Source organism: Sesamum indicum, linkage group LG6 (genome assembly GCF_000512975.1).
Source record: "Sesamum indicum cultivar Zhongzhi No. 13 linkage group LG6, S_indicum_v1.0, whole genome shotgun sequence".
Lineage (NCBI taxonomy): Eukaryota > Viridiplantae > Streptophyta > Magnoliopsida > Lamiales > Pedaliaceae > Sesamum > Sesamum indicum.
In genome coordinates this window covers 490,661-501,826 of record NC_026150.1, presented here as the reverse complement: position 1 = coordinate 501,826, position 11,166 = coordinate 490,661, and the positions used below count along the sequence as shown (strand labels likewise).

Genomic DNA, 11,166 nt, shown 5'->3' with positions numbered 1-11,166 from the left:
TGCTATTAAGTTGGGAAGCATTGATGTACATGATTGTATTTTCTGGTCTTATATTCATTTTCTTGGTCTTTTATGTAATTGCAAAATTCACATGGAAAATTTATTCTTGAACAGGGGAGAAGTTTGAGCTTGCCAGGAAAATGAAGAAGATAAAGCTCGTTAACCATCGCTGGTTGGAGGATTGGTATGCTCCGTTCTGATCTTAACCAATATCAGAATATGGATTGGGTCATTTGTTCATTAAACATGTCATTGAGGTTGTCATTCACTTAATAATATCTATAAACTTTTCTTTTGCATATTTCCAGTTTGAGGGCTTGGGAGCTACTCCCAGAGGCTGGTTACATTAAGAGGTAAGGATTCAAGGTTGTATACTGTTTTCATGACTTAATGAGCTCTATTTTTGTCAATTTCACCATCTTATGCTAGTGTCTGGTCCATCTCTTATGTTTCCAGATATAGTTGTCTTTATTTTTAAGTTGGCTTGTTGGTTACTCGAACAAATAACCGCATGAACTTAATTTAACCTCTGGTACAGTGGATATGAGTTGGAGATGGAGGCTGAAGCTAGGGATTCCGAAGAAGAGACAGAAGATGTGGCTTCAATAATAAATATGGGCAGGAAAAATGTTGTCACTCCTCAGAATCCAAAAACTGAGAATAAAAGTTCCTATCAGTCACCAATCAAGCATGAGGTTTCACGAAACAGTTTATCTGTAAGTGCATCTAAAAGTTTGGCAAATGTTGGAGAGACCAGTAGAATCCAGTCAACTCCTGGAAAGATGATTGACTTTGAAAAAACGTCATTTGCTCAAGAAACTCATGATGAAATGGCAACCTTTTGTAGTTCCAGGAGTCCTGGAAAAATGTCCTGTGAAGTGCCATCAAACAGATGTGATGGCAAGGTTTTCTCCGAAAAGGTTGAAAATGTCTTAGCTTCAGCATCTGAAAATGCTAAAAAATCTCCTAGTCCTGAAGTGCCTAAATTAAGTACCAAGAGTTATTCTAGGAGCACCCCCTTGAAGGCCAGTCTCCCACTAACGTCAGAAAGAATAGAAAGTGGTTCAGGTAGTCCATCTACCTCAAATGTGAAAAAACTTAGCAGTGGGAGTGGGTCCCACATGCCATTAGAGAGATACCAAAATGGAACTGGTTTTGATGGACTAAAGACCCCTGTGGAGGGTACCTTGTTTCACCTTGATAAGGAGAAAAGTGTTACATTGCCCTATAAGAGGAAAAAGACTGGTTCACGTGGCAGTTCCAAATCACTAACTTCGAATCCTGATTCAAAAACATTAAATGAACTGGTGAAAAAAACAACTGAAGTGCCGGCTTCTGGATCTTCCACAGATGGTTCACATGGATTAGCTGGGAATGTTTCTCCAACAACTATTGCCTGCCTCTTGGGGAATGAGGCTTCATTGGCCCCTAAAGAAGGTCTAAGCATTTCTGTTGCATCAGAGGATAGACGCGAGCAGAATGATCAAGTGCTTCAAAGTTCTCGTGAAGGAGTTGGAAAGAGCACTTCACCCAGCTTGGATGTAAAGAACCCTTCTCCGAGCAGAACTGATTATACTGGGGAGGTTGAGAGGCATCAAAGTGATACCCCAAGTATTGAACCCCCATCAACCAAGTCCAGGGTAGAGAAGATGGACGATCAGGCTGATTTGAAGTCATCAAATTTAGGACGGACTGGTAGCCAAATAAAACCACTTAAAAGAAAGATGCTTGCCAAGAAGACTTTGGGCTCGAGGCCAACTATGTTTAAAACCACAAAGCATAAAGGATCCATTAACCTTCAGAAAGCTGTGCTGCAGGATCAGTCCCTAATTCATGCAAATGAAGCAGTAACAACAGAAGACAGTGATAATACTGCTATTACTGAGACGGCTATGATGGTTCCTCCGAATAGTAATGAAGATGGGCCAGTGGATGATGAAGCTAAAGTTCTAGATGACAATTTGGGAAATGAGTTTGACATAGGGAGTAACAAAGAGAAGTCTGCCGAAGTGGAACCATTGCATTCTGGAAAAGATGTCAATCATCACATAGAAAAGCAGCAAGCTGATGGCAAAGTCATACCAGTAAACAAGCAGATGGCAAAATCTAAGAACAGCACTGAAGCTGAAAAGGCTGTTTCTAGCAAGAAAACTGAACTGACTGAACCAAAATCTACAGGCGGTGCTGAAGAGCAAAAATTAACCAAGGGTAAAAAACGTCCTTTGACTAAATCTAAGACGACTAAGTTGAAGGAGCCTAGACAGGACGCAGAAAAGGATGGATCCAAGAGCAAACAGAATGGAAAGAAGACAGTCTCAGGCACTGAAGAAGGTGTTGCCTTAGCCGGTGAAACCAAGACAAAACCATCCAAGAAGTTAAAAATCTCAGCTGATGTAGAGAAAGAAAACAAACCTGTTACAATTAGGCAACAGAGTGTAAACAATGATAATGGAGCATGTAAGAAAGTGGCATCTCAACCACTTAAGAAGTCTGTGAAAAATGATTTGAAAGGTAATAAGGTCAGCCCCAGTTCTATGGTTGTACAGAATGTTGAGGTGAAAACTGAACCTGCCTGGTTTATCTTGAGTGGGCATAGACTACAACGAAAGGAGTTTCAGCAAGTTATAAGGCGCTTAAAAGGAAGGGTTTGCAGAGATTCTCATCATTGGTCGTATCAAGCAACACATTTAATTGTTCCAGACCCAATACGAAGAACTGAAAAGTTTTTCGCAGCTGCTGCATCTGGAAGGTAAAACCCTAGTTAACACTATGTTATCAAATTCTTTTATTACTGCTTTAGTACCTGACTGGCTGCCTCCACTTAAATTGATTTTGCAGTTGGATTCTGAAGACTGATTATTTAACAGCTAGCAATGAGGCTGGGAGATTACTGTCTGAAGAACCGTATGAATGGCATAAGAAGTGCTTGACTGAAGATGGTGCTATCAACCTAGAAGCTCCAAGGAAGTGGCGCCTCCTTAGGGAGAGAACTGGTCATGGTGCATTTTATGGAATGCGAATTATCATATATGGAGAATGCATTGCCCCTCCACTGGTATGCTCTTTGATGTTCAATTTTGGACTTATTTTCTTGAATTATCGAAATGCTATTTGCATGTTTATAATTATTACTTTTTCCTTGTCTTTGTTGCCAATCAGGACACTTTGAAGCGTGTTGTGAAGGCCGGAGATGGGACAATATTAGCAACTTCACCGCCTTACACACGCCTTTTCAAATCAAGGATTGACTTTGCAATTATTAGTCCGGGTATGCCCCGTGTTGATATGTGGGTTCAGGAGTTTCTGAGGCATGAGGTACCCTGTGTTGTGGCTGATTATTTGGTAGAATATGTTTGCAAGCCGGGTTACTCCCTTGAAAGGCATGTACAATACAATACTCATGCTTGGGCCAAGAAATCGCTTGAGAATCTCATAAACCGTGTGGAAGAGGTTGTTGAGGATCCAAGAACACCAGATCATAGCATTGATGATGTAGCGTGTAAAGTATGTGGTTCTCGTGATAGAGGAGATGAAATGCTAATCTGCGGTGAGGAAGACGGTAGTGATGGTTGTGGTGTCGGTGTTCACATCAACTGTCTCAATCCTCCACTTGAAGATGTGCCAAGTGAAGACTGGTTTTGCCCAGAATGTAGCCATGAAGAGGAGAGCAAAACTATGAGCCGTAGCTCTAAAAAACGGGGATCTAAATCCAAGAAGTGATCACTTTTTGATTTATGCAATATGTAATGATAGTGAGATATAGAATTTTGAGTAGAGTTGATATGTGTATGTATTATTTTGTTAGTTAGGAGTTAGGATTATAAAATAAGCTTACTGAATTTTCTCAAGTCCTGATATATGTTTATTCTGTGCTTGTGGTGTGGACTGAATAGATTGATTTGTAAAAATTGGGCTAAAGGGCAACTGGGCTCTAACTACGTTATGTGGAACAGTGACTGGACCGCCTACTTCTACTTCCAACCTTCTCTTATACGCCCAAGTACATGAATGAATGTAGTGCCAACTGCTTTGATATAATCACAAATTTCTTATAACTTATCGCCAAAAACAATACACTACACGCCCACACGTATATATATTGCTACTTAATTCTCTCTGAGCAGAGTAAATTTTACTATATGGAAAAATTTTAATTTAAATTGTATTTAATTAAATTTGAGCTAATTATATAGTAAATGTAATGTATTTGTCGTGTGATTATTGTACATTTAAAAATAATAATAATCACATATCAAGTATATTGTATCTAGTCCATAATTAATTTGATTCAATTAAAGTTGATTTGAGTATGAATTTGTGGATGAAAATAACAGAGAAGTAAAGACTAATAGAAATTTCCAAATAAGAAAGCTTATACAGAGGGCATGTATTTGAATTGGGGTTAGAAAGAAAGGTTTGGTTCAATTTTTTTGTTGGAGGAATTTGAGGGTTGCATGTAAAATAATAATATTGAAGGTAACGTTGGGAAAAGATTTTTGAATTCTGAAATCTGAGATTTGTAAGAAAATGGTGAGCTCCGTTCACTTATTATAAATCTTTTATTCTCTGAACTGTTTCTGTCACACTGAAATGAAATGTGAGGAGGCATCCAATCCAGCTTTGACATTGCCCTCTTGTTTTCATAAACTAATAATTTGTTAAAAAATCAAACTCCAAAAATTTGCACATGATGAACTGACATCATCATTTCTGCCAACCTTTAACACTCACCATTTTCTTCTTTTTTTTTTATAAAAAAAATTAAATAGCCAACATCCACAACACCCCCTTCAATCTTTGGTTACCCAATTATCAACTCATTACCACCCATTTATCACTCTGAAATTTCTATTATAAAATGGTATTCTAACTGCAAAATATATCTCTCTCCGTGTATTAGATAAAAATTATGAAGAAAATATGCATAGGATGAAATAGGAAAGCAACGTGAATCCTTTGACATTTAGTTGATGTAACACAATTTGATACACCAATTCCCAATAAACAAAGAAATATTGCAAATTCCAATCAAATGACTTAGAACTCAAAAACATCTCCAACCAAATTTCAAAGTATAAAAAAATTGAGAGATGTCAGAAAAAACATTGAATCTTTCAAACTGGCGGAGGTGGTAGACTTTCAATACTTACTCATAAATTTAAGTTAAAAAACTGAGATGTGAAGACATATCATCATATGTAAATTCATTTTCCCTCCACTCTCTCTCTCTCTCTCCCAATTCTTTATCAATTTAAACACCCACTAAATAGCCTTAAAACACGCACCCTATGTGTAGTGTAGTAGAGCTGTAGGATAGGGTGATGGGCAGCTAGCTGTACATGTACACACATATATATATATATATTAAATTCTTTTTTCTAATTACAACTGTAAAATACCCTAATCACATATCTTGTAATTAAAACCAAATGTAAACAACATTTTCAATATCAAATAAAAAAATAATACAGAATTTGGGTTTTTTTTTGGGGTTCTCCATATTGGTGAGAATAATTGTGATGTAATTGAAATGATTATTTTTTGATTTAGTGTGTTTGTAGAGAAATGATAGATACATGTGTTTGGGTTCCACGTGACTGACCCTCACTTTCTCGCAATCCAAACAGTGCTCTCCAAGCATCAATATATGCTCTCATTATTGGATTTGGATCATCCTTCTTTCCCATTTCCCTTTTCCCTTTTCCTTATAAGAAGCTGCATTTGTGTTTCCTCTTTTTTTCTTAGGGCTTAAAGGAGACAAGGTGAGATGGCCCTCTTTGAATGACTCCCCAAAATAACACACTGTTGGGGGAGTGGGGAATCATTGTTTTGTTGATTAGTGTGGAAGTGAAGAACCCAACTCTTTTTCTTTTTCTTTTTTTTTTTTTTTGAAAAAATAAATTAACCGTCAAATTTTGGGTTGGAAGCAAAGGCCACAAGTATACAGAAAGCTAAAAGCAATATTTAATTACAAGAAATAGAGGTGAGATTTAGAGTATCAAAGTTGTTGGTTTTACACTTGGTACCAGACACACAAAAGGGCAGAGGTTGTGAGAATATTTGTACGCCATTGATTTCAGTCTTGTAGCTTCCTACTTACAATGTTACTGCTTTTTTTGACTTTTTCTATTTATCAAATTGCAATTTGCCCCTTCATTCAACTCTATTGCTTTTCAGAAATTCACCATACCACAAATTCATTTAATATTAGATACATATATGAATTGGTGGGTAAGTGGGGTCATGGCAGCTCATTGCTGAACAAACATAATAATAAAAAAAACTTGACGTCATCATTATATTCTTGTTTTGACTGCTCTATAGTTGTAGGGAGGAAGGCAATCCAAAAAGCTAATTGAATTGAATTGGGACAAGGGTTAAAATGTTTTCTTTCTACCTTGATTGCGGGTAAGAAGTGGGGGATGGTGTCTGTAAAAAGATGTGAGTAGCACCATTTTTAAAAGGTGAAAAAGGAGGGTGGTGAGACCGTACTAATAGCAGCAGTGGGTGGGGGTCATTATTTTACCTTGTGTTGGGTAAGTATAGTAATGATTGCGGGTAAAAGTTGGAATATTGCAATTGCAAAACTCGTGTGGGTGGGGTTTTCACTTTGCTCTTGTTTTGGGTGCTGCTGATAACCCCTTTTTTCCCATTCATTTCTCCACCACCTATTCTATTGATGGGAAGTTGGAATTTAATGAATAAAAAAGCGTTAATTGGAGGAAAACAAGATTAGTGGAAAATGGTGGGGGAGAGGGGAGAGGGAGAAGCTGTGGAATGTCAGGGGCTTTGGGAGTTGTGTGGTGGATAAGGCTGACAGACAATGAAAAAGGAATAGTGAATTCAGATAGGACATGAGATAGAAGCCAAAAGGCAAAGGCATTCAGTTTCACACCACCTTCTTCTCTCCTTGCAAAAACCATAATGCAACACTAATAATAATGATAATGGCATGCATACATACATCCACCCCCACCCCCACCCCCTCATTTTCAATCAATCACTACCATACCATACAGCATTTATTTATTTCAACCTCCCCCATTTTCAGACTTGTAAATTATGATTATGATAGAAAGCGACACACAACCATTTCTAAGGCTTTGCAAGATTGTTTACAAGTGTAGAGGAGGAGGAGGAGAAAAGGGCTCAAGTACCGCAATTTAAATAAAAGATCTGTACAGGTACCAAAATAGAAAATAAATAAAACAAGCCAGGAAAACAGAAATAAACACATGACAAAATTTTTCCCCCAGCGGTATTGCTACAAGTTTTTTACCAATTTGTACATAATATCGCCCCCCCTGAATCAGATTCTCCCGCCGGTCTATTAACATTCAAAACCAAGTTGCACCTCCCTATTCACGCCCATATTATTCTATCTTTTTTACGCCATTAATCAACAGCTCAGTGCTTCATATTTTACTGGAATTGGACGATTGAACCCTGCCTGAGAAAGCAAATTCCCAACAACTGCAAGGTCCCTGCAAAATACTCCTTGAAAAACTGATGCTGGTGGAGTTGTGATGATGGGCTTGTTCTCTATTCTCTTATTACTACTACCATCCCCCCGGACTTCTGAAACGGCTGCTGCAGCCCGAATTGGCTCAACCCTGGCGGCAGCAGATGGTTGCTCAACAACCTGTTGTTGGATTTGATTTGCAGCCTGCAAAGCTGCTGCCGCCTTCTTCCGTTGCTTCTCGGCTGCCTCTTCATCCAAAATCGTGCCCATCACACTTGTGTATCCCTTCTGTATCAATCTGTACAGCAGTAACGAAGACATTCTTGCCCGATCTCTTACTGAATCCACGTCCTTCTCATCAGCAAACTCGCACCTCTCGATGAAACTCGAAGATTTATCGGGTTTGTGTTTCAGCGTCAACAGCAAATGTGCTCTTTCTAGTTCTGATCTGGAACACCCTCTTCTCAATCCGATCAATGCATAGTAATCCACATTTCCAGTTTCACCAGCAGCAACCCTTTGCTTTAACTGCTGGATTTTGGCTGCCAAGGAACACAGCTTCCCCGGGATTTCCCTGTATTGAACATTTTGTCGCTTCCAAACAGGTCCGGGCAATTTCCTATCTCGCAACATTGAATTATATAACAGTTTCAGATGCTCCAGATCGTGAAGACTATCAGGCAAACATCTTATGGTTTCAAACAGAGTCGCTCTTACTGCAAGGGCTTCAATGCAGGAAGTGTCTAATGCTAGAGCCCTATTGCAATCCGCTATTGCCTCCGCTACTCGTCCAGCGGATCGATAGGCTGATGCACGGTGCACATAACACTCGGACAAAAATCCCTGAGGAGCCCCGCGGCGGCCATCGAGGATTTTGGAGAAATGCCTGATGGCTTCGGAGTAGAGACCAGCGTCGAGGGCGGCGATTGCGGCAGTCTTTCGGCGGATAAGGAGTTTGATGTGGCAGAGGAGGTGGGAGATGCTCTCGGACTCGGTCTTTGGAGGGGTTTGAGGCTGGTTGTTGGTGGGATATTCACCGGACAGCGGGAATTTATTGAAGGAAAAGATGTCATCGGACAGGGAAATGCTTTCACGACGGAATGCGGCGGTGGCTAGGCGTTTACCGGTCTGGAGGAGGACCATGGCGTCCTCCATTAAGCCCAAGTGGCAGCACGCTTGGCCCAAAACTGAGTACCTGCTTGACACAATGCATCAGAGAAAACTGACTCAGTTCAAACGCAATCAACTCGGGGAATGAATTGACGAATATTCGAGTCAGTCATCGCGTTGAAAAATATCATTATCTTATCAAAGATAATCAAAATCTGGTGGTTGGTGAAAGTGCGAATTATGAGAAGGTAATTGACTTTTAAAAGGAGTATTACGCATTAATCACAACAGGATTAGGTGGCATTTCATTAATTGCGAACAGAGGTGTCGCGTGATATGGAAGCAATTGTCTCAACTAGAACCATTCAAAAAAAATAAACTATTATACAGATGAGGGTTGAATTTCCGAAATTACCTCCATTGCCCTTCTTTCTCCACGTTTTTACACAGTCCAGCCATCACCTTCTTTTTCAAATCCGACACAGAAAAACACTTGAACGCCGGCTCGCACTCACCAGCGGAGGACAGAAGCTTGACTCGCTCCCTTGCTAGCTGGGTCGATGAGTTATCCGATGACCCTGACGACGACGTGTCGTCCGAGTTCACCATTTTCAAGCTGGGAATATAGTCCTGCAGCATATCAGCCACCTCCTTAAACCGCCTGAGATGCAGCAAACAGCGAGCCTTCAGCTCAAGCGCCACCTCCATGCGCGGCGCCATAGAAAGCGCCGCCTCCAAGATCCCCAAAGCCGCCGCAATCTCGCTCTTATCTTGCGTCGCAATCAGCATCTTCGCTTCCCTCACGTATCTCTCCACCATCTGTGTTACATTCGAGCTATTAATCAGTTTCCCCACTACATATACAAAAAGTAGCACAAAAACATAAGGGGATCAAATATACATACCTTTCTATTGGTGAGCCACCAGTGTTTCTTCTCTCCGCCGACGATAGACGGAGTTGCAACAGCCATGGATGTATTGCAAGAATCAACCATTAACAACTTTCTATCCTCTCTATGTCTCGGCCCCGCTTAGAGTGTGTGGCGAGTGAGATTAAATGTGGGTTAAAAACATCAAATATTCAAAAGCAGAAATCTCACCTCCCACGGCCGGTGGAGGGCCGGGATTTGAATCTGAGAGAGAGAGAGAGAGATGAAGAGAAGAGGAGAGAGGGGGAGAGAGAGAAATAGGTGTAAATAGGAGAGAAGAGGAGGAGAAGGGCTTTAAACAACAAATGCCAGCTTTGACCTGAGAGAAAGCTTTGATCCTTCTACTTCATCGCTGGCACCACATTCTCACACTCTCTCTCTAGACTTTTAGATGTAGACACCTCTATTGGGCTAATGGCTATCACACGCGCTGCCACCACCACCACCACCTCTCTTTATCTAATCATTTTGATTTTTCTTATTTTATTTACGTGGTACTAAAATTAGTAGAGTACTATGTACAAATTATCATACTTGGCTTTCATTTTATAGTTGTTCAAAAAAAACATACATCTTCTATTCCTATCATTATTATCAACAAATTCGAAAATCTATGTTAATTTATGGATTTATTACCAAATCTGTTCATCATCATAATATATTAAGTTATTCCAAAATCATATTAAAGAATTCTGTTATAATTATATCACATATCGTAGCAGCAAATAGATTCAAAAAGATTTTTTTAAAAATCTTTTACGATTTGAAATAAAATTATCGTAATGTATATTAAGTTATTTCGAAATCGTGTTAGTAAATTATTTTGTAATCATATCACATACCGTAGTAAGGGGATTCGAAAAGATTTTCTTTTGAGTTTATATCATTCGAAATAAAATTATTGTAATGTATATTAAGTTATCTTGAAATTGTATTAAACAATTCTTTTGTAATCATATCACATAACAAGCAAATTCAAAAAATATTTCTTTTGGGTTTTATATTATCCAAGATAAAATTATCGTGATGTATATTAATTGGATTAATGAATTTTTTTTATGATCAAATCGTATATGGTGGCAAGTGGATTTAGAAAGATTTTCTTTTGGGTTTCTATTATTTCAAATAAAAATATGGTAATGTTATCAAGCAGAAACACTTAAATTTAAATTTTGCTATTTAATTAATTATTTTCTAATATTAAAATGTAAATGAAGAGCTGAAAATTTCAAGGTGATAGGGGCTCACTCAAAGCGAAGGCACGCCCGTATCCACGATCAAACCAAGGTCCAAGGGTGGAACCGTGGAGCTGCGCAGTAGTGTTTTGACCACCTTTTGGCGGTTTTGGACACTGGCTATGCCCGTGGAATGATTCACGGGTCCGAGGTCCTGCTCCTGCTCCTGGAATTCCAATTACCGGGGAAAATTCGACTGCATCATTCGCCCACCACATTGCCATAAATTCTAACCTCTTAATCTGATTGTGTGGCAAAGGAGTCTAGTCTACCACTTTTAATTGGAGGCTAAGATTTATCAAATTATTATTACTAAAATTAATGACAATATTATTAGGAATGGGTAAAGACTTTTTTATGGTAAAAAATTCATTTAGTTGGATTAAATTGCATAAGAATTTTCATTATTGTAGCCTCATCTCCTCTTTCA

General features: G+C 39.0%; 2 protein-coding genes across 2 annotated transcripts in view; one reads left to right on the top strand and one right to left on the bottom strand.

Moving 5' to 3' along the window:
- LOC105163061 (BRCT domain-containing protein At4g02110) overlaps positions 1-4,033 on the top strand; it is a 6,436-nt gene extending 2,403 nt beyond the window's left edge. Inside the window, exons 6-10 of the mRNA XM_011081270.2 lie at positions 115-184; positions 309-353; positions 539-2,749; positions 2,839-3,055; positions 3,160-4,033. Coding sequence (XP_011079572.1) covers positions 115-184; positions 309-353; positions 539-2,749; positions 2,839-3,055; positions 3,160-3,720 — 3,104 coding nt within the window. The 3' untranslated portion in view covers positions 3,721-4,033. The remainder of the gene's footprint in view (positions 1-114; positions 185-308; positions 354-538; positions 2,750-2,838; positions 3,056-3,159) is intronic.
- Positions 7,136-9,928, bottom strand: LOC105163060. The gene is made up of 3 exons (XM_011081268.2): positions 9,478-9,928; positions 8,988-9,391; positions 7,136-8,657 (listed from the first exon to the last, which is right to left on the bottom strand). Exons 1-3 carry the CDS (start codon positions 9,565-9,567, stop codon positions 7,400-7,402), a joined length of 1,752 nt encoding a protein of 583 aa, XP_011079570.1. The 5' UTR covers positions 9,568-9,928; the 3' UTR covers positions 7,136-7,399.